At 51.4% G+C, this 23,981-nt stretch overlaps 1 protein-coding gene across 1 annotated transcript in view; it reads right to left on the minus strand.

The window, feature by feature from the left end:
* Nucleotides 1-21,332, minus strand: part of Nkain1 (sodium/potassium transporting ATPase interacting 1) — a 42,851-nt gene extending 21,519 nt beyond the window's left edge. The window contains exon 1 of the mRNA XM_038334599.1: nt 21,279-21,332. Coding sequence (XP_038190527.1) covers nt 21,279-21,332 — 54 coding nt within the window. The remainder of the gene's footprint in view (nt 1-21,278) is intronic.
* Nucleotides 21,333-23,981: the final 2,649 nt, after the last annotated feature.

Consider the following 23,981-nt stretch of genomic DNA (forward strand, 5'->3'; position numbering starts at 1 on the left):
CTCTGTTTGCTGTCTTTTGAGACAGGGTCTCACTGTGTAGACCACGCTGGACTCAGACTCAGAGAGCCATGCACCTCTGTGCTGGGATCGAAGGCGCACATCGCCACTTTCAACAAGGTGCTGAGACCACTGGATGGAGAAAGTGAGTTTTCAGCAAACTGCACTGATAACTGGCTCCGGATGTGTAAAGGATGAAGACGGAGCCCTGTCCCACACCGCAGATACACATTCGCTCAGAAGGAACCAGCAACCCACCTGTAAGAGCTGAGTGTGAAACTCTGGGAAACACAGGGCTAGTAAGGTATGGTAGCACACCTTTATTCCCAGCACTAGGGAGGCAGAGGCAGGTGGATATTTGTGAGTTCAAGGTCAGTCTGAGTTCTGGGCCATACCACTACATAGTGAGACTCTCTGAAAACAAAGCAAAAATCAGGTGGTAGTGGCACAGGCCTTTAATCCCAGCACTAGGGAGGCAGAGACAGGAGGATCTCTGTAGTTTTGAGGCCAGCCTGGTCTACAGAGCGAGTTCTAGGACAACCAGGGCTATAGAGAGAAACCCTGTCTTCAAAAACCACAATAACCAAACAAACAAAGGTATAGGTCTGATCCTGCAGGACCTTAGATTAGACAACAGCTCCCTTGCTATGATATCAAAACCACAATCAGTCAAATAATGAAGCAGGCAAGTTGCACACCCTGAAAATGAAGAACTTGCTGGGCCTGAGCCAGGAGAAACCACAGTTCAAGGTCTGCTTGGGCTACAGAGTGAGTCTGGAGCTGGCCCGGGCCATATGATTCTTAGTCTCAAAAAGCTTTTGTAAAAAAGTAATGGGGCTTGGGCTCAGTAACTGAGTGCATTCTTAACATGTAATATATGAGCAATACACGTGAGTGTACTTGTGCAGACACACACAAATACATATATACACACACAAGGGAAATTTTATAACTTGTCAATTGCATCTTAATATCTCAAATCTTTTTTCTTTTTGTTTTTCAGTAGCTATGGAGCCTGTCATGGAACTCTCACTGTAGACCAGGCTGGTCTCGAACTCACAGAAATCTGCCTGCCTCTGCCTCCCAAGTGCTGGGATTAAAGGCATATGCTACCACCATCTGGCTGCATCTTAGTTTTTAAAGATATTTTTATTTTATGTGTGTATGTATAGGCACCAAATGTGTTCAGTGCCCAGAGAGGCCAGAAGGTGGTGGATCCTGAAACTGGAGTTCCAGGTGGTTTTGAGTCACCTTATGTGGGTACTAGGACTCAAACTCTGGTCCTCCAGAGGAACTGCCAGTTCTCTTAACTGCTGAGACATCTCTGCAGCTTTTATAACTCAACTTTCAAAAGAGAAGCAGGAATGGAAGTGCACGCCTATGATCCTAGCACTTGGGAGGTAGAGACAAGAGCATCAGGAGGTCAAAAGCTAGCCTCAGCTATATAGCAAGTTTGGCTTACACGAAACTTTGTTTCAAACACACACAAACACACCCCTATAGAGCAAAATTACTCTGTGCTCTGAAGGGTCCAGGAAGAGAGCTGCAGTAGGCGTGGTCAGGAAGGCTTGCCTGAGGATGGGACCTGAAGGTGAGGAGGCAACAGGATTAAAGCAAAAATCTTGTGGAGGGAGGAAGCCTGGAAACACCCATTGGCTAGAGCTGACAGCATGGAGGGCACAATGTGAAAGGCCACTGTGTCTGGAGGACAGACCTGGCAAGACTGGGGCAGAGCAGGAAAGCAGCCTAGGTCTGGGGAGTACTCCAGTGGGGCTCAACATTACCCTGGAAGCATCCAGCACCTGATGTGGGGCATCCCTCCTGGCTGATGCCACCCTTCCTGTAAAGTGAAGCAGGGAAGGAAAGCGCCCTATCCCTGGCTGACTTAGCGGCTCTCCTGCCTTGAGGCTCCGGGGAAGGAAATGCTGATGAAAACCAGCCTCACTGCTATGGCAACGGCAACCACTTCTGCCTAAGAGCCAGGTGGGGAAGTCTGCCTAGCAACAGTAGTGGGAGCCAGCAGCCAGGAGCCAGGAGGCAAAAGTGCACAAAAGACCCTCTACCTCAGGATCCCAAACACTGAGTGTCCCTGCCCCAAAAGGTGCAGATTGAGTTACAATGCCCTGGGACATGTTAGCATTAGTCCTACGGGATGGATGGAGGGGGCAGAGGCTTGAAGGGATGAGGGAGCCTGAACCATTGGCACCCTTCCCCTTTGCACTGCCCTTACCCTCCACATGCTGAAAGTTGATTGCATAGATATTAGAGCCATTGGCATTAAGGACTCAACAATAAATAAATGGAGAGACTGTGGCTCATGCCCACATCCACTTTCCCTGGTTATCTACCTGTCATAGGGGATAGGTTTGGCCCTAGTAAGGACCCTGTGAAAAGCTATTTGGGGGCTTATGGGTATAAAGTGTGAGAAGGCACTGTGGGAGAAGGGAGGGCTGCACAGGGCATTCTAAAGGGATACCCCCTTGAACAGACTTGACAGATTTCCGCTCTGAACTTGGGCACAGCTAAGATTTTGCATGCACCGACAGTACCAGGATTTGTGCCAAGCACTTGCACGCACCATCTCATCTAGTCCTCACGATCACAAATGACGAGTGGGTCATCAGCCCACTCTTCTGTGGGTGACAATTTCTAGCCCAAGATCTCAGAGCTAATAGGGTAGATCCTCAGCAAGCCAGGTGGTATGACCAGAGCCCAAGCTCTTTCTCAGACACCCACGATCTGCCCAGGGTAGGCCTGGAGATTAAAGAGGGATGCCGGGGGGGCCAGGAGGGACAAAGCCTGGCTACCTTTTGCAATCATTTCCTGACCCTGAGCCAGAGTGCTGGCAGAATCCATGTGGAGGTAGGGGGAAAGGCTGGCTGCACAGGAGGTCAGAGTGGAGCAGATGGGGGGACCTTGTTCATAGAACCCACTATGTGCTAGCGCTGAGAAGGGCTCGTCTCAGGAGGCATTTGGTCCTATAGCTCCAGAACGCCAAGAGAAAGTAGCATCAGCAACACCTCTACGCCATGGACCTCTTGGTTCTAGAAAGCCCCCATTCAGTTAACCCTCACAGACATGCCGCACAGACTCCGATCTTTGTACTTGAGAAAACGGAAACACAAAGTAACTGGTATGGTCACGGGGCTGCCGAGGACTTCCACCAGGGTCTCTGGCTGGAGTGCCAGCTCTTGCCACACTCACCGCCCATGAGCTGGTTCACCTTCTCTTCACGAATGAGACCCTTCCTGAGTTCATGGGGGTTGTGGGTTGGAGTTTTCCTTCCCGGGAATGTCTACAATGTTATGACTTATGCAATGAGACTTCCAGGCTGTGGGTCACCTGCCCGTCCTGTTCCCCATGCACTGTTCCCAGGAGCACCAAGACCACAGAGCAATGCTCAACAGCAGACTCTTGCCCACAGTCCCCAAGAAGAGAGAAGGCAGCAGCTGCCACTTGTCAGCATATTGTCTGGAATTGTGTCCCCCAACTGGATCCTCAGTAGGAATGACAGGAACCTGCTTTCTAGAACAGTCCTTAAGGGGCCACTGATGCCAGGGCCCCTGTCCTTCCCTGGAGAAGAAAGGAAAGGAGATCGGGACTGGGTGCCATGCCCTTCTCTGGGCCCATGCTAGAGGGATGCCTTCTTATATTATAGGAGCCCGTGTAAAAATGTAGAGCGTGTTCACACTAGCCAGCAGTCATGACTGAGCCTGCACAGACACCCCTCAGAAAGTCTAGCGGTGTGCATGAAGGCCACTATTACTTCAGCCACCACTTGCAAAGTCTTAGTTAAATGCCAGCTGGACATGGTAATTCACATGTGCAACCCCAACTTAGGAGGCTGGGGCAAGAGGTCAGCCCGGGCTACAGAGTTCCATCCTGAGTAACGGCTCAGTGAGTAACAGTGTTCACTGACAAGGCTGATGATACAAGTTTAAACCCCAGGACCTTCATGGAGAGCGAGAAAATCAATGTGTGCAAGCCATCTCTGACCTTCCTTTCATATACACACCATGGCATGCATGTGTGAACTCACAAGTGTGCACGTGTGTGCGCATGCTCACACACAAACACACATAATTTGTTCTGGCTAGTTTTATGTCAGTTGACACAAGATGTAATCACCTGGGGGGGGGGGGGCGGAGAGGACCTCAACTAAGAAAATGCTTCCATAAGATCTGGCTGTAGGCAAGCCCTGGGGCATTTTCTTAATTAAGGGTTTCTGTGGGAGGGCCCAGCCCATGGTGGGTGGTGCTGTCCCTGGGCTGGTGGTCCTGGGTTCAGTAAAAAACAGGCTGAGCAAGACAAGGGGAACAAACCAGCAAGCAGCACCCCTCCATGGTCTCTGCATCAGCTCCTGCCTTCAGGCTCCTTCCCTGCTTGAGTTCCCGTACTGACTTCCTTCAGCGATGAACTATGATGTGGAAGCTAAATTAACCCTAACTAAAACAACGCTAAATGAATAAATAAGTGTAAAACCCAAAACCACTAAATTAAAGAAACAAATAACTAGGTGCCAGGTGTGGTTAATCAGCACCTCCACTTTCTGGAAAAGGGGACCGGCTAGGAGAGGCAGAACAATTGACTGCTGCTCATGCTGGGGGAACAGGAGCACATGGCAGCATCTCTGCAAGACAGAGAGGGCTCACCACTGTCCAGGGCAGTGTGGGTCCCCCATCAGGCATCTGACCTAGAGAGTCTTCATAAACCGTGTCTCCCCCTACCCTGCCATGCCCCAATTCCTGTGGAGGAGCCCGGGCTCCCACAAGCCTGGTCTCAGACACTTTCTCACTTCGGCAGAGGGATCCTTGTCCCTGGTGACCTGTCTTGGGAATGACAGCTTGTGGCAGCTTGGGGACAACAGTCCACTCAGCCCGTGGGGCTGCTGACCAGCAAACAGGAAGAGACAGGCTGAGTGAGCAGCTGGTGGTGCCAGAGGCTGATCAGACCCCTAGGGGAGTCTGAGTCTGCACCCTACACCAAGGTAAGGCCTTCCTTTAACAGCTGAAGGCCTCAGGACCAGGGAGGAACAGCAACAAAGGCCCATGCATTTGTATCTGAACATTTAAAAGTTACGAGCAGCTAGGTGTGATGGATCATGTGGTTAATCCTGGGACTCAGAAGGCATAGGCCAGGTGATCGCTGCAGGGATGAGACCAGCCTCAGCTACATACCAAGGTCCTCCCAACCCAGGCTACACAGCAAGAAAACAAACAAAATAACAGTCATGAACTAAGACAACAAACCTTAAATAAAGTATATTCCATTTTGATTCTTGACTTCGTGGTCTGGAAGCCAGGCTGAGTTTTTATCTCCCTGGCTGTGGAGTCCTCTCCCAGAAGAAGGGACGTCTCTGGATATTTAGGAAAAGCGGCCTCAGGCAGCCTTGCATTTCTGGAAAGGGCCTCATATACAGGTCAGGAGCCACCGTCAGGAACAGCTGGACTTGGCCCATCCCCTAGCAGCTGGGCTCTGCTGTTGAGTGAGTAGACTCTTATCTAACAGCAAGGGGCCTAGTCAGAGCAGGCCAGGCCCCTTAGTAAAACCGAGGTCCCCTGTAAGGACTGTGGTGTCTGCTATAAACAAACTGCTAAATCCTCACTGGAGACCTCACTTTCAGAGGAGAGTTTCGGGGTTACCCAAGTTCAGTGCAGGGTTTGAAGAGCTAGGGGCTCAGCATCAGGAATGCCAGGTTCAAGTCCCAACTCCACCACATAACAGATGCAGCCCAGAAAACTCACCTGTTGGGTCCAGCTTGCTCCTTGACTGGACTGAGGAGGGATACAACGGCTTGAGAAAGGTTCATGCCCTCCTTACACACAGACTTACGAGCTCCACACTGACCTCCAGGGGGAGCTAAGAAGCCCTTTCTATGGTGTCTTCATCTCCATTTTTTCTTCAAAATTGTTGTATGAGTTGTACGTGTGTGTGGTGTGTGTATGACATGGCACACATGTGGAAGTCAGGGGACAGTTTTGTTCTCTCTACCTTTAGATGGGCTCCAGGACCCTAACTTGGGGGAGAGGGGGAGAATTCCTTGGCAAGTATCTTTACCCACTGAGCCGTCTAATCTGTCCTTTTTTGTTTTGTCTTGTGAGACAGTCTCATGAAGCCCAGGCTGGCTTTGAACTCACTGTGTTACAGCTAAGGATGACCTTGAGATTCTGAATCTCTAGCCTTCACCTCCCAAGAACTAGGACAATGGTCGATGCTATGCTGGGCCATAGTCAGGGCTTCATGCATGTTAAGCAAGCACTCTCCCAACTGAGCTACATTCCCAGCCCTGCATCCTTCTCTCTTCTGGTCCAGCACCCACAGTATCCCCACATCACTGGCACCACTGAACCCCAGCACCCGGCACACAGTGAGACCAGCCAACGTGTCACCAGCCAAATGAACCATAAAGCCCTTCACCCAAGTACCCCATAGTCATCAAGGGCATTCAGCGGACTGTGCTTGGTGACAAGTTCTGGGAAAGGATCCCAATTCAGCCTGGGGGAGGAAGTAGGGACAGGGAGTCAAGGAGAAAAGATAAATTGGCTTTCCTATCCGAAGAGGAGGAAACAGCGAACGCCAGGGCCACAAACTGGGAGGGCCTGGGTGTTCAGGTGAGCGCGGCTGAACGTGGGGACATGGATATGGTGGGAAGTCAAGGCTGAAAGTTGAGCAGGAGTGAGATGGCTGAGTGGGTAAAGATTGACAGATGCTGCCAGGCCTGACTGACTGACAGCTTGAGTGAGATCTCCAAGCCCCACATGATAGGAGGAGAGCACCAACTCCCTAAAGCTGTCCTCTTGCCTCCACAGGCAAGCCATGGAGAGCACATGTGCGTGCACGCACGCACGCACGCACGCACGCGCGCGCATGCGCACACAGAGACACCCCCCCCCCCCGACACGCACAACATAAATAAGTAAATGGAAAACAAAAAGAAAACTCAGCAGGACAGCTTGGATTGACCACAGTCTAGACCACTGATTTATTTAGTACCTGGACCAGCAGCAGCAGTGCCACCTGGGAAACCATTAGAAATGCCAATCGAGGGTCCCACTCCAGACCTACCAACCAGAAGTTCTGGGGGATGAGACCTAGAAATAGTTTGTTTCTTTGAGACAAGATCTCACTATGTAGCCCAGGCTAGCCTTCTGGAGGTTGTCCTGCCCTGTTTCTAGGTGCTGGGATTACAGCTGCCACCATTCCATCTCTCAGAAATCTGCAAGCCCGTTGGGCAATCCTGGTGCACACACAAGTTTGAGAAGGTGGCTTCGCTTCATTTAGAAGGCAGGAAGGCAATGAGGAGTCGTGGAGGGTTTTAGGCAGAGGGGGATATCAACATTGTATTCTCGTAAGATCCTGGCAGCTAGTGAGGACAGATCCAGGGCTGACAGTGAGGGGCAGGTGAGACGTAGAGGCCCCACCTCCAGTTAGACAGAGCTGCAGCCAGCAGCACAGTGTAGCTTTCTATTTGAAAGGGAGGGGCCGTGACAAGTCACAGGCCCCTGCTGGGCAACAGGGCCTGTTGCCAGGGTGACTACCTGTCACTCAGAGAAAAAGGGCAGGGTCCCACAGAGAGGTCAATGATGGGAAGCTGGTTGTCATGGCAATTTCCCCTAAGGTAGGTCAGGGAAAGGGAAGAAAGGGGGCTGGTTGTCTCCAGATGCCCCACTATATCCCTCCATTTGCAGAAGGGAGTCCACTAAGCCACCGGCCCCTAAGTTCCCCTCTGACTCCATCCAGCTCATCATCCCAGTTCTGCCCCTCTATCAGGAAGCCACAACCTCTGGTCTCAGTTCATGGGCTGGGGGGGGGGGGGAGAGCGGCTGTCTCCATGGCTACAACCTTGGTAGCCATGGTGATCTCCCCTCAAGAGGCCAGGGCCTCTCATTCTCTAAGCTTTGGCCTTCCTTTGCCAAGAATGCTGGGGTGGGGGCAAAGACCAGTCCCGGGATGTCGACTCAAGTCAGAGGTGGAGCACGAGAAAGGTGAAAACGGAACTGGGAGGGGCCATTCCCAAGGAAGAGCACACTCAACAGTGTCTCAAGGCCCTCCGCAAGGAAGCGCAGGGTGATGAGGGCCTAACGGGCAGATTTTGTCATGTCCTGAGACTCAGTTTCGCCATCGGTACATCAGACCAATGTCCACACAATGGTGCTACCACCCAAGGTCACCAGCAAAGTGAGGAAATGGACCTGAGAGGAAGGGTCCTGCTGGCCAGCGCTGACTTGGTCCTCCTGACCCTCACAGAGGCACAATGAATCCCGGTGGCTTCTCCTTGCTGGTGGGTCACCACGTGGAGAAGAGCAGCCAGCTTGGTTTAGAAATGTCCCATAAGGCTAAGCACAGTGTGCATGTCTTTAGTTTCAGCACTCGGGAGGCAGAGACAGGCGGATCTCTGTGAGTTCGAGACCAGCCTGGTCTACAAGAGCTAGTTCCAGGACAGGCTCCAAAGCTGCAGAGAAACCCTGTCTCGAAAAACCAAAAAAACAAGCAAACAAACAAACAAACAAAACAAGTTCCAGGCCAGCCACTGCTAAGTAGTAAGACACAATCTCAAAACGAAACATCAAAAAGCTCAGTACGTATTGGCCAAGGACCCCTTTATTATTAATTTTTCTTGTAGTGGTTTGTTTTAGAGACAGCGTCTTACATAGCCCAGGACGGTCTCATATTTCCTATGTAGCTGAGACTGACGCTTGCATTGTGATCTTTCTGCCTCCACCTCCCAAAGGCTACTTCTGTTGGTTTTTGAGGCAAGGTCTTACTATATGGCCTAGACTAGCCTCAACCTCTCCATCCTCCTGCCCCAGTCCCCAGAGATCTGGGATTATAGGTGTACACCACTACACTCGACCTATTATTAATATTAATCATTTGGCAGTGAACGGAGCCTTAGCTGGTAAATGGCTCCCTCCTGGTGATTTATAACGCTCTGCCCTCCTGGCAGTCCTTATTCACTACAGTGTGCTAAGCAGGCTTGCTGGAAAGCAGGAGCCATGAGGCCTTTTAGTTTTCTCGCAATGCGTGGCTGGGGATCCCTGGGAGGGTGAGCCCGAGAGCTCGGCACTCAGTCATTGGGAGACTCCTCGCAGGAATGCCTGACTGTGCGTGCAATGCAATGCCGAGAGCCTTCCTCCCGAGCCCCGTGCAGCACTTGAGTGCTTCAGTGCCTCCGGAGAGTGGTCCTTGTCCCTGCTGAGGGTGTCCCTGTCTTTATGAGTGAACAGAAGCTGAGTGGCCACTGCAGAAGCTGGTGTGGGGGGGAGCTACAGGGAACTCCCAGGGCCACCCCACCCCTGCTGGTGATAGGAGTGGCTCTAATTACGCTCTAATTGCTTTCTTCCGGGCAGTTCCTCAGGAGCCAGGGAGTTCAGAGTTCATGAATAAATGAAGAGGGAGGAAGCAGGAAAGGATGTTTATTGATCCACAAATCTCTCTGTGCCAGAGTCTGCCCCACAAACGCTCAGGTCTGCAGTCGTGTGCAGTTTGGAATGTGTACAAACATGTGCCTACAGCACGGACAAACTCCTCCTTCCCTATAACCAACTGGTGCCTACGTCATAGATCCTAACCCTTGGGAGGCTGAGGCTGGAGGACCAGGAGTTCAAGGTCCCATCGTCACCTCCACACTGAGTCTGAGGCTGGACTACATGACATTTGGTCTCAGACAACAACAATACAACAATACCTTCTCACCTCACAATACACTGGTAAGGCTTATGGGAGAGGCTGAGAAAAGTGTCCCAAACTTACTTTGGGTCCCGGTTTCAGTGCTACCCTAACTTATAAGAAGTTTAGAACGGATCAGAAATTATCTCTGGGCTTTAGTTTTTCTGATTAGTGCAAGGTGAAACTGATGTCTGACGGACCAACTCTTCAAAAAAAATCTAGGATTTTTCACATACCAATTAGGGAATTTGCAAAGTTAGAACAGTCCTGAGCTTTGCCAAGTAGGCAATGACCCTCCAACCAAATGCTTCATTCTCTTAAGAAAACTGGCAAGATGTTCCAGAAACATGATACCTCTGTGGGGTGAGATACAGCGTGGCTGAGATGCCCGCTCTACCCCTCAGGGGCTGTGCACCCTGGACAGGGCTCTTAAGCCTTCTGGACCTCAAGCTGCTCCATCTATTTAGTGGGAGTGGGTGTGTGGAGGAGGTCCTCGAAGGGCAGACAAGGCTCAGTCTAGCACCCAGCATACAGTGCCCGTTAGGGAACAAACTGCCCTCTGCAATACAGGTCAGGTCACTAAGGTATAGGGCTGGGAGTGTTGTTCCCAGGTAGAGCCAGGTTCTGCTTCAATTATCAGTACCACAAAAAAAAACAAAAAACAAAACAAAAAAAAAAACCAAAAAAAAAAAAAAACCACCACATGCTGGGTGGTGGTGGTGCATGCCTTTGATCCTAGCGTGCAGGAGGCAGAGGCAGGCAAATCTTTGTGAGTTCTAGGCTAGCTTGGTCTACAGAATGAGTTCCAGGACAGCCAGGGCTACACAGAGAAACCCTGTCTCAAAAAACAGAAACAAAACCAGTCAAACAAACAAATAAACAAACAAACAATTCAACCAAGTGATGCTGATGCCAAGGCAATTTGATCAACACCATGCACTAAGTGGCCTACTTTGCCTGACCTATCTGTGGTTTTAGGAGCCAGTTTGTAGTAGGTACCCATAAATAATATTGGGGGGGGAGGGTTTGAAGAAATAGCTTTTTTTTGAAGCTCTTGCAGAGGATCTGGGTTTGGCTCACAGCCACCTGTACTTCCAGTTCCAGGGGATTAGATTCTTTCTCCAAGCTTCCTCGGGCTCCTGCATGCATGTGAAGGACATATGCAGGCAGGCTTACACATAACATAATTTTTCTTTTACAAAATTATGTTCTTGGGCCAATAAAACAGCATAGCAGAAAAGGGTGCTTGCAAATTTAAGTCTGGTGAATCCACATAATGAGAGGAGAGAAGTGGTTCCATAAAGTTGTCCTCTGACTTCCACACGAGCCCTCTGGCACACATATACACACACATCTCGCACACACACCATAATAACAAGAAATACACAATAATATTCTCAATTACAGGAAAACGGAGCAAAACCAAAACCCAAAAGCCAGGTGAAGTGGTGCACACCTATAACCCCAGCACTTGGAAGGTGGGAGCAGGAGAATCAAGAGTTCGAGGTCACCGTTGGCTACCAACTTGTAGGCAGGCAGACTATAAGAGACCCCATCTCAAAACAGACTCTGCTTCTACTGACCTAGGTAGGATCTGCTGGGTAGAAAACTAGATCCAAAATGTTTTCAGGATCATAGCATAGTGCTGGGTCTGAGGGACCCGGGACACCTTCCCTCCTGAGCAGCTGCCACCAGGTGGGGATGGCAGGGATCCTCAGCATACACCAGTGGAAGGAAATCTTTTAAACCCATCTTTACTTCTACTAAGAGCAACAGTATAAGGGGCTGGAGAGATACCTCAGAGGTTAAGGGCACTGGCTGCTCTTCCAGAGGACTTGGGCTCAGTTCCCAGCACCCACACGGAGGCTTACAACTGTTTGTTCTAATTCCAGGGGATCTGAGCCTTCTTCTGGCCTCAGCAGACACTGTATGCATGTAGCAGACATACAGGTAGACAAAACACTCATATACACATTAAAAGAAAGAAATCACAATGCAGAATCCTGACTTTGGGCACCAGGCGGATGCTGCACTGCAGTTCTGCCCATTCTTGGAGTCCTCAGCTGGGAGAAGGTGATGCTCTTGTGGGGACTGGACATGACCCTGGTGAAACCCTAGATCCCAGCCCTGCTACTACCTACCTGGCGAGACTGCAGTAGTCCTCGGATGCTGTTTCTGTAAAGAGGGATGACAGCTGTCATCACGCATGGATCCTCACACAGGAGCAGAGGGAAGATACATGGGTTATAGCAGGTAGAGCAGTTACAACCCGAGGTATGTCCTAAATGTTTGTCCACTTCTATGGAGAGACCTCGTGGTTCATTTCATATGTGGGGAAATAGAGTCCCAGAGAGGGATGGGAGGTGTCTGAAAAACCAGGAACAGCAAGAATATCCACATCTTGGCCTCTCCAATGACTTGGAGATGCTGAAACAGATTTCCACAAGACTGGGTCATCCTGCTCATGGCTGAAGGACTCTGGGGGAACTGAAGTTCCCTAGTGACTCAGGGACCGTTCAGGGCCTTCCTGGTGGACCCAAGACTAACTTGCACAGGGAGGAGTGTTGGAGGACAGGAAGGGCCAACCTGCCCTCCTGACCCACCTAGCTAGCACCTCCACTTCCAAGGATGCTGCAGAGGCCATGGAAACAATCCAAGGGCCACAGTACCATTTGTCAGCTTTGCATGGTGGCGGCAGGCTCATCTCCATGGCAACAGTGCAGTTCGAAGGCATCTCGGCATCATTAAGGAGTGCGTTGAGTAGTATAAACAGAGGCTGCAGTAGATTACATGCCTGTTATGAGCAGTCTCGGGCTCGGAGCATTGGTAATTATGCCTAATTGTGCATTTAATTGTGTAATTGAAAACCCACATCTCTGGTTCAGGCTGGGGCTCCAGAACTTGCCCCCCTCCCCAAAGCAAAGAAAGAAGACTTAGGAGCAACCCGGACTCTGAGAAACTCAGGTTGCCTCTTCTCAGGCAGGGAGTAAAATGTGCACATACTCTCATTTCTCTGCTTCCAGTGTCCAGAACTCCACAAAGCCCAGAATTAAGGAGAAATCAGGAAGGCACAGGCTCGGGTAGAGAGTCCGAAGAATACGCTTTTTATTTGTTACAGCGTTTTATGCTACTGACACTGTCCTCTCAAGACCCACCATCTGGTGGTTCCAGAAACCTGGGTCATCTTCAGATTTATTACAGATCCAGAAAGTCACCCAGCCTACCCATGAACTTAGTCACCACTGCAGATAGGTAACCTGCCACTCGGTTATCAGCCCCAACCCAGATGGCCACTGGCTTATGGAAGTGCCGCAGGATGAAGTTGAGGCAGAGTCTATAGCTCAGACTGCCCTAGATCTCATTATGTAGCCTAGACTGCTCTTGAACCCACAGTGATTCTTCATCGCTGGGCCTCTGTAGAGTTTGAAAATACTGATGGAGTTCAATACCTCCTCCAATTTCCCATTTCACAGACTGGGAAAATTAAGTCTAGAAAGTTGTACTGTGAGTATCAGGATCCTGAACTCAAGGTCACAGATGAGGGTGTATTTCAAACCCCATGATGAGCCAGCCTAGCTTCAGGTCATACTCTTACAGTCCTTTGAGACGGCAGCTGTCATTCTCCCACTTTACAGATAGATACAGGAGCAGCAAGTCCACATGATTAAACAGAACTGTTGCTCCACCCTGCTCCTCTGCTGTTGAGGAAGGAGACAGGCTTTTCCTGTCCCAGAGCATCTAGCACAACCTTTTGGCTCCAATGCTCTGCACTCAAGGGGATTTCCCAACAACATGCAGGCTGGTTATGATTACCTCAGCTTAGAACAGTGCAGGTGGAAGCTCAGAGATACTGTCTTGCCCAAGGCCACTGGACTACAAAAAGGCAGGATGGAACTCAGAGCCTAGGTAGACCTTGAGCTGGAGTTCCCCCAATCCACACCCGTATCCCTTACGTCTATCAGCTTTTTTGAGAACCTATCACTGGCACGCCTTTAATCCCAGCACTTGGGAGGCAGAGGCAAGCGGATCTCTGTGAGTTCAAAGCCAGCCTGGTCTACCAGAGCTAGTTCGAGGACAGGTTCCGAAGCTACAGAGAAACCCTGTCTTGAAAAACTGTAAGAAAGAAAGAGAGAGAGAGAGAAAGAGAAAGAAAGAAAGAAAAGAAACCTACCACCAAGTTCATCCCAAACCTCTGTGTTCAGTTTCCCACTCCGCTGGCAGAAATGAATATCCCCAGAAAGGAGGTGTGTGTTGACATTCAAGGTTTTCAGTCAGTCTCAGAATAACCCCTGTTGCTCTCTAGGTAAGGCCAGGGAGAGCCAGGGACAAGACAATCAGCTCTACTCCATGGCTTGGAGCCGCATCCTTCCTGAATGAATACACACACACACACACACACACCAGGATATTATGCAGTCCAGGCTAGCCTCAGACCCACTGTGTAGTCAAAGATAACCTGGACTTCTGGTCTACCTCAACTTTCTGAAGTCTGTGTGCACGTACTACCACATCAGTGTATGTGGCACTGGGACTGAACCCAAGGCTTCATATATGCAGGATATCAGGCTTGGCAGCAAGCACCTTTACCAGCTGAACCGGTTCACTTGCCCCTCCCCCGCCCCGCGAAGATATTACTATTGTAGGGGATGGAGAAACAGCTCAGTAGTTCAGAGCTCTTCCAGAGGACCTGAATTCGATTCCCAACACCCAAAGGGTGGCTCACAACTGCCCCATAACTACAGTTCAGGGAATCTGAGGCCATCCTCTGGCTTCTGTGGGTACCAGGCACACACGTGCGACACAGACATACACAAAGGCAAAACACAAGTACACACAAAATAAAATTAATTTTCTCTTGTGCATGTATACACGATGAGAGAGGCTTATGTGCCGTGAGGCACACATGGACGTCAGAGGACAACTTGTGGACTTGATTTCTCTCTCCACACTGTCATGTGGGTCCTGGGAATTGAACTCAAGTTGCCAGGCTTGCTTAGCAAAGTGCTGTTGCCAGCTGAGCAATATTATTGGCCTCTTATTTTGTTGTTTGATTTCCTTTTTGAACCATGGCTTCATTCTGGAGCCCTGGAACTTGCTCTGTAGACCAGGCAGGTCTCAGACTCACGGAGATCTTCCTGCCTCTGCCTCCTAGAATGCTGACACCAGAGATGTGCATCACCAGCTCCAGTTTTTTTGTAGTTTTTTGTTTTATTTTTTGAGACAGGGTCTCACTATGCTGCACTGGCTGTCCTGGAACTCACTCTGTAGTCCAGGCTGGCCCGGGACTCACAGAGATCAGCTTGCCCCTCCCACCCAAGTACTGAGATAAAGGCGTGGGCCATCACTCCTGCCTCCCGTGTATGTGGCTTTCTGTTTGCTTGTTTTAAGACAGGGTCTCGTTTCATAGCCTGGGCTGGCCTGGAATTCACTGTATAAAGCAGACTGGTCTCAAACTCTCTGCAACTCCTGTCCCAGTCTCTTGAGTGCCAAGTTATAGAGGCTGTTGTTTATCTACTATTTATGAAGTCGTGAATAAACCAGATAACATCATGGGGTAGGCAATCACAATGCCAGGCTCATAGCAGACCCCACACAGAAAGACGGGATTATTCCCTACCCAGCCCCATACATTCCACATAAGGAAATGAAGTCTTGGGCTTGGTGTATTCCTATAATCCCAATATTTGGGACAGCGAAGCAAGAGGATCAGGAATTTGAGACCAGCCTGGGCTAAACAAGACCCTGTCTTTAATCCTAGCACTTGGGAGGCAGAGGCAGGTGGATCTCTATGAGTTCAAGGCTAGCCTGGTTTACAAAAGCTAGTTCCAGGACAGGCTTCAAAGCTACCAAGAAACCCTGTCTCAAAAAACAAAAAACAAAACAAACAAACAAAAGCCACAGAAAGAAGGAGGGAGAGGAGAGGGAGAGGAAGAAGAAAGGAAGAGGAGGGCTGGAGAGATAGCTCAGTGGTTAAGAACACTTGTTATTCCTTCAGAGGACCCGAGTTCAATTCTTAGCACCCACATTAGGTGGTACCCCTGTAGCTCCAGCTCCGACCTCTGAGGGCACCTGCACTCACATAGACACACAATTAAAAGTAAATCTTTTAAAAAGTAAAAAGGAAGCCAGGTAGTAGTGGCACATGCTTTTAATCCTAGCACTTGAGTGGCAGAGGTAGTTGGGTCTCTGAGTTCAAGGCCAGCCTGGTCTATAAAGTGAGTTCCAGGACAACCAGGGCTACTCAGAGAAACCCCACCTCTCTCTCCATAACAACGGAGAGGATTATGACAAACTTGGATAAACATGGATCTTTATAGGAATGACTTTGATCAGTAAAACCTCTGATCTAGGCAGAGATGGGGCTAAGTGACCAGTCCAAATAGCATCCAGCCGTGGGGAGTGCCTTCCCAGCCAGGTTCATGCCTGACACTGTGGGACACCGGCTCACCATGTCCCCAGACGGCCATGCAGCAGAAGTGCTGCTCTATTTCATAGGTGAGAAGGGGGCAGCAATGCTCCCTGATCACACAGTTGCAATTCTCATCCCCACCATTCACCATCCCACCCACCCTGCAAAGGGGTCATCGCTGGCCCCAGAGCCCTGCTCAACGGAGCAGATCTCCCAGCTTCATTCTGTCCACAAGGAGCTGAAGAACCAAAGTGACCAGGACAATGTCACACCCCTAACAACTCTGAAGCCAGCCCTAGGACAATGTCACACCCCTAACTCTGAAGCCAGCCCTAGGACAATGTCACACCCCTAACTCTGAAGCCAGCCCTAGGACAATGTCACACCCCTAACTCTGAAGCCAGCCCTAGGACCGCAAGCCCCAGGTGAAGAGTCAGTGCCTGAGAATGAGCCACAAGCTTGCAGCTGTGGCTGCTGTGGCGCACAGGCCCCCAGAGTCGCCTCCCTCCATCCTCACCATCACTAATAACGACATCCATCAGCTTGACCACGTTTCACGCCATTACTCTCGGCTCAGCTGGAAGCCGAGTTATTTCCCCTTCATTCACCCACCACCTTCCAGAAAGCACAGAGCTTTCCAAAAGGGGGTGGGGAGGACGATTCCATTATTTTTTTTTTCTGATTACCTACTATGTGCCTGACTCCTGGCTAAGAAAAGCCTTTCTATCGCTCTGTAGGCGGGGACGAGAACCTGGGGCCCGTGGAGAATGCATCAGTCCAAGGTCACACAGAGTTGCGACAAGAACCACCATAGTAGGAAGCCCGTGCGAGTTCATAACGGGGACACAATACACGATACCATTAACACCTCACGTGAGATGAAGAAACTCAAAGCTGGAAGTGTATGACATCAAGACCTTTTTCAAGGGGGCTGGCATTCAGGTTCTGTCAACCAACTAGCTTGGTGACCGCGGGCAAACCTCTTCACCCCTGGCCACCTCAATTTCCTCATCTGAAAAAGGGGATAATAAAACCATCCATCCCAGAGTGTGGAATTAAGACAATGCGAAGGGCAGAGGCAGGAAGCCGGCTAGCGTTTATTGATCGTTTAACATGTGCCAGGCACTCTGCCAAGCACTTTACATATGTAAGCTCATTTGGTTAAATGAGGGAATGCATACAAAGTGCTTAGCACAGGCCTCCTGAAACGGGAGCGATAATGATGGCGATGAAGAAACCCATGATGAGTCCCTGGGGCAAATGTCCCTGGTTCATCCCCCTTACCAGAACAGAGTGGCCGTGAGAGCTTGGGAAGGAGGTGAGAAGAGAGAGAAAATATGCAAATGAGCGAAAATCAGAGGGTGAACGGAATGAACAATGTCAACATGCTACAGTAATTAGAACCCAGGAAACCGAAGGGCCAGAGAGGGTCTGCGAACCGAGGGAACTACAAAACCTCCACACCAGCTCAGATGTCCTCTCAGATCCCAGGCAGGCAGAGCGGGGATCCCAGGAACCAAGCCTCAGGTTCTCTGTATTTCATAGATGGGGAAAAACAAAACAAAAGAAAGCAAAACAGGTGAAACAGGCGCACAAATGTGCAGGACGTTGAGGGCGGAGCAGGGTAGAAGCCAGTCCTCCCGTCCCTCAGCTCAGGGTCCCAGTACCTGCCACTTCCTGTAAAGGAAAGCACAAGACCCCCTGCACATGCTTTAGTCGCAGCTCGGAGGAGGCAACCCCTATAACCCTAAGAATCAGGAACTTGGGCGCCAGGAGACAGCTCGGTCAACCCAGTGCTTGACACACAAGCATAAGGACCCGTTAAACCCCCAGCACCTACCTAAGAAAGCTGGGGTCAGCTGTGTGTGAGGAGGGGACGGGAGGACCTCTGGTGTTTGCCGGCCTGCGAGCTAAGAGGATCAGTGAGATCTAGGATCACTGTAAGGTACAAAAGGCGGAAGGGGCTGGGGGAAACACTGACATTGACAACTGGCCTTCGTATTTCATATGCATGTGCACTCCTGTGCACCTACACCCTCAGGAACTGTTTATACATGAGAGACAACAAAGCCGAGCTTTGGAGAAGGGAGGTAGTGCATGGTGGCACACGCCTGTAATCCCAGCACTTGGGAGGCAGAGGCAGATGAATCTCTGAGTTCAAAGCCAGTCTGGTCCAGGACAGCCAGGAAGGACCACATAGAGAAACTCTGTCTCAAAATTAAAAACAACAGTAAACAACAAAAGAACAAAACCAGAAATAACAACAATAAGGAAATCAACAACAGATGAGCGCCATGGCTCAGAAAGTAAAGGTGCTTGCTGCCAAGCCTGCCAACCTGAGTGTGTGATCACTGGAGCCAGTGGTGGAAGGAGAGAACCAACTCTTGCAAGCGACATGCATGCCATGGCATCTGCACACACATACACTAAATAAATAAATTAAAACTGAAAACAAAAGAGAGAGAGAGAGACAGACAGAGACACTCATCCGAGGACACACAGCCAGGAAATGACTATGTGGCAGAGAGATTTGGAACTCAGAGGACTCTGTTCAAGGTCCAGAGCCTCGATTATTACCTTAACTTGTTCCCCCTCAATGTCACAGTCCTGGTTTGCTTCCTCGAATGCTCCATCCCTTGTGTTCCCCTATGCCCCAAACAAAACAGCTCCCCCCAGAGAAGGGTTTGGAACTGGCTTGCTTCGTTACGATGCCTAAACTCTGGAAGAAGAAAATGATCCTTTCTTTCCTTAGGCTTTCAGCTGAAAAATAACTAACTGCCTCTTTAATACCTCAGTCCTTTGGATGAGAAAGCTGAGCCTCTGTCTCCCCTCAGGCTGGCACATTCACCATCCTGAGAGCACATTCTGGAAGCTGCCAGGCTGCAGGGGCTCTAGGGGGTTAGTGAGTGACAGCTGGAGGGACCCTCTCTGCAATCAGCTCAGACGGAGCAACAGAGCCAGGAGACCAATTTTCAAGTCCCCCCAACTCCTCCAGAGCTGCCTAAATTGTCTCACGTAGCCCCCACAAGCTGCCTAAGCCAACCAGGCAGGGCGTGGGAGAAGTGGAATCCCACCCAGGTCCCATCTAAGGCATCTCCGTGTTGGTGAAAGAATGGGCTGGAGGGGTGGCTCAGCAGTTAAGAGTGAGTGCACTGTTCTGGCAGAGGACCTGAGTTTGGGTCCCAGCATTCACCATCTGTATCCCCAGCTCCAGGGCACTATGGCCTCTTCAGGATGCCTTGAGCACCTATGCACAGATGCATACGTGCACATGCGCGCACACACACACATATGCATGCATGCACACAATTAAAAAATTAACAAGTCTCCAAAATTTTTTTAAAGAAAAGGAATCCTCTGAAAAGTCTGAAGATTTCTTGGCATTTTGTGTTCCTCAACATAAGATACAGGAGCCAAGCCGGGCGGTGGTGGCGCACGCCTTTAATCCCAGCACTCGGGAGGCAGAGGCAGGCAGATCTCTGTGAGTTCGAGGCCAACCTGGGCTACAAGAGCTAGTTCCGGGACAGTCTCCAAAAGCTACAGAAGAAACCCTGTCTCGAAAAACCAAAAAGATACAGGAGCCAGGTGGTAGTGGGGTAGTGGTACACGCCTTTAACCCAGCACTTGGGAGGCAGAGGCAGGAGGATCTCTGTGAGTTCCAGCCCAGCCTGGTCTACACAGTGAGTTCCAGGACAGCCAGGGTGGTTACACAGAGAAACCCAGTCTCGAAAAACAAAACAAAACAAAAAAGATACAGAAGAATGTTTCTACTGTGAGCCCAGATTTGCCAAATAACCGGTTCTTCATTTAGTTTACAAATATTAATGAGGTGTCAAAGTCCATCCAGCTGCTGGGGATTTAACAAGAACAAAATGAGCTATTTCTGCCCTTTTGAAGTTTTCAGCCTATCTGGTGGCCATTAACCCCCTCTACCGTCCTTGAGAATGGACACCTGACAAACCAGGTGGCCTTGTGAGGGGCAGACACTGGGCCACCAATCTTGGGGTAGAGGAGGTTCTAACGGAGTCCAAGAGGACAATGCTGTGGATGGCAGGCTTGCGGCTCCTTTCTCAAAAGGAAAATTGAGAAGACGGGGTCACCTACACACCCCACTCAAAGTCCCTCCATCGCCCTATGCACCTGTGCGGGGAGCAGGAGGCACAAGCAGGTCAGAAAGCAACCCCAGATGCAGGGACCCACAGGAGTGAGGCAGGGGCACCCCTGACTCCTCCTTAGACCCAAGTGCTGTCTGCAGTTCCTATCTGCCACTGCCTAGAGGCGTAAAGCCCATAGGTGTTGGAGCCCAGGTCCAAGGAAGGCAGGAGACCCTTGCCTCTCTCTGTCACCTTCCCAGTTCACAGGCCAGAACCTCAGCTACTCTTAGCCTCCAGATTCACTCTGCTGCCCCCGGCCCCCCCAGTCAAAGACCTTATTTCCCCAAACTGGAGGCAGCACAGAGTCCCCAGATGATCTGATTCTTCCCAGGACACCTAAGTGTCCCCATCCAATGGGACCAGGGAACTCTTTACCTGACCCCACCCCGCTGCTGATGGAACAGATGGCTCCTGGGATGTTGGGGGACTCGGTGACCTGATCAAAGCCACAGAGTGGATCCCATGCCTGCCAAATCAGGTTGGCTCAAGATACATCAATTCCTGGTGATCCTCCTCACGGAGGTAGCTCTCTGTTTCTGGCCACCCAGTCAGGAGGGTTCCGGAAGGCAAAAAAGAAGCACAAAGGACGGCTGAGGGCTCTTAAGAGTCCCAGATCCCACCATACAAACAGGAAGCAGAAATGGCTAGAAATCTAAAAACATTCCAGAGACACACACAGGAGCAGAAAGAGACTTTGTGAGAGACACTCACAGGGGCGGAGCCCAAGGGACTGGGGTACCCACGGAACCAGCGATTTGAAGGGGAACATGCGGTCAGAGACCTCGCCGAGTGCACAGACCAGCATCGGACACACCCCCCAAACCCAAGGGAGCCACAGTCCCGGGGCGCAGCCCCAGCGGGAACCCACGCGCACAGTACGAGCCGACGCGTGCAGCCCGGGCGCGCTGGACCGTGCGCGCGAGCGCCGGGCTGAGCCGAAGAGCGCACACAAAGGGACAAGCCGGCCCGCGCGGGGCAGGCTCCGCCCGGCCACCCCACACCCCGGGTGGCGCCCACGCGCGGCTGCAGCCCCACCCCGCCCCGCTCACCAGCTGCAGGCAGCAGAAGGCGACCAGCGTGCAGCGCCCGCTGCACTTGCCCATGGCTCCTCCTCGCGCCGCTCGGGGCCGCGTCGTCCCGATGGCGCCCCGGGGCGGCGGGGCCGGCGACTAGGGCCGGATCCCCAGAGCCGCGGCCGGCCGCCCGCGCCCCGAGTGCATGGTGCGCGGGGTCCGCTCGGGCTCCGCGGCGTCTCCTTTGTCTGCGGCCGGCCGTCGGTACACCTCCCGCCCGCGGCGCCGGCCAGCGCGCAGCGGCCCCCGCAGGCACCGAGCGCGGCGCGGTGCAGCACTGCCCAGCTGGGGCAGCCGCCCGGGCGCTTGGCGGCTGCCGCTTCCCGGCCCACCACGTGGCTCGGCCGCCACCCGGGAGGGAGGCGAGGGAGGGGCGGAAGAGCGAGGGGGGCGGGGGAGGGGAGGGGCGTGGAGCGAAGTGGAAGAGTGCAGGTCCTGCGAGCTGGCAACTCTGAGTCGCCTCGAGGCTGCTGTTCGCTGGCTGTGTCACCTTGGGCAGATCACATTACCTCTCTGGACCCAACCCCCGGGGGCCTCACGAGCAAAGTAGGAAAAAGTCCCTTGCAGGCCGAGCGTTAGCCCTTAGGCGGGCCTGCTGAGTGAGCCGGAGCCACTCTGCCAGGAGAGCACTGGGGTTCCAACTTTGTCCTCTGTTTTCATCTGCGTTCTAAGCCCAGTTTGCCAGCCCTCCTGGTTTCCTGGACACATTTTCTTCTTTCCCACTTTCCTTCTTCTGATGTATCCGGGGTTTCTGGAAGCCAGAGGTACGCTTGAAGCACTCTTCAGTTCCCATGAGTCCTCATAGCTCAGGGACCAGATAGGTCCCCAGGGTGGCTTTTAGGAGATCCTCCTGCCTCAGCCTCCCAAATCCTGGGATTACATGAATAAGCCACTATGCCCAACTAAACGTTTTAAAACACACAAGACAAGCGTGCTTAAAGCCTTGGATTTGAGCCCTTGCTTAGTCAACAACAACAGAACAAAAGGCCTTGCAGGTTATTCCCTGAGGCAACCATCCCACATACTCAGAACAGCTCCCCCTCCCACACACACTCACACAAGAAGCAGCTAGGATAGCAGTGGGGATTTTTCTCAGTCATTGTTAGGGAATGACAGCTGTGTCCAGCCGTTTCCAAGACAAGCCAGGCTTTCTGTAGTCTGTGCAATCCCTAAAATGATACGCAGAGCATGACTTTATGTGGGGACTGGCTCCCAGCTTTTATCAAAGTCTCCAAAGAGACCTTTTCCCACAAAAGAGACAATCCTCAGGTGTACTGGTACCCCACAGGATCCCCTGCAACCTTTTCAGCCAATGTCCATTCCCTCCTCCATGCTGACAGTATGCTCAGACCGTCATATGGATGGTTAGTCAACTCTCACGAACCCAGCAGTCTCTCTCCATACAGTGACAGTGACAGTGTCTATCTCCACACAGTGACAGGGTTCTGCTCTGCTCTGGGCAGTCCTGCCAGGCTGTTGAATGTCCATACGCCACAGGCCCGAGGCCTGACCACCTCTCTCAAAGTCTGAACTAACCCCTGTCCCAGGTCATTTATTCTCCATCCTGTCCTACTGAATCCTGGCCACCACTCTCTCTGGCCCCTCCCTGCTTCTAGGGTTGCTCTTTTTTCTTTATGTTGCACATCTGTGTTTGGGTGCATGCATGTTAGAGTGCCTTCATGGCTCTCAAAGGAGGACGACATATGGAAATCAGATTCCCCCGACGTGGGTCCCAGAGATCAAACTCAGGTCTTTGTACGCAGTGGCAAATGTCCTTTCCCCAAAGCCTTCTCTCAGGCCCAGGATGGTTCCGCTCTGGGGTCCCCATTTGTAGTGCAGCAGACTCCGGTTCATCTTCAGCATTTCAGCTGAGGCCTCACTCCTTGACCATTGGTCACCCTCGGTGTCCCTTCTCTGGCTCATCCCAACCTTCGCTACCTCCATGATAGCTCCTTCAAGAACACCCTTTGCTTTTGTTTCCTGAAGGAGACTGTGAGCCCTGTGAGGACACTGAAGGAAGTCAGGACAGGAACCCCAACAGGATGCGAACCTGGAGGCAGAAGCTGATGCAGAGGCCTTGGAGGGGTGCTGCTTACTAGATTGTTCCCCATGGCTTGCTCAACCTGCTTTCTTACGGAACCCAGGGCAACCAACCCAGGGATGGTCCTACCCACAATGGGCTGGGCTCTCCCCCTCAATAATTAAGAAAATGCTCTACAGGTTTGCCAACAACCTGATCTTATGGAGGCATTTTCTCAATTGGGGTCCCCTCTTCTCAGATGACGTTAGCCTGTGTCAAGTTAACATAAAATTAGCCAGCACCTGGGTCCCTTTCTAACCCTGGGTCTCAATAGGTCCCTTTTACTTTCTGGAGCCTGAGGTTCTCAGAAGGAGGCAACTCAACTGGAAGAGCAGAGCCAGTCATTTCTGGCAAGAGGTTCAGAACTAGGGCAGACATGGGGTGGGGGTGGGGCCTGCAGTGGGTACCATGAAAGATGACTAACAGAGGCCTAGGGAAAACTATGGGAAAGATGGAAGACTCACAGTGAAAAGGACAGCCATGACTCAGATCCCAGCCACATTTCCTGAGTGTGAAGGCGGGATCCTGGTCAGGCCTGGAGGGAGGACTGACAGATACGCTGGGAAGAGGGCACTGGAAGTTCCCTGGCTCTAAATCAA

Source organism: Arvicola amphibius, chromosome 6 (genome assembly GCF_903992535.2).
Source record: "Arvicola amphibius chromosome 6, mArvAmp1.2, whole genome shotgun sequence".
Taxonomy (NCBI): domain Eukaryota; kingdom Metazoa; phylum Chordata; class Mammalia; order Rodentia; family Cricetidae; genus Arvicola; species Arvicola amphibius.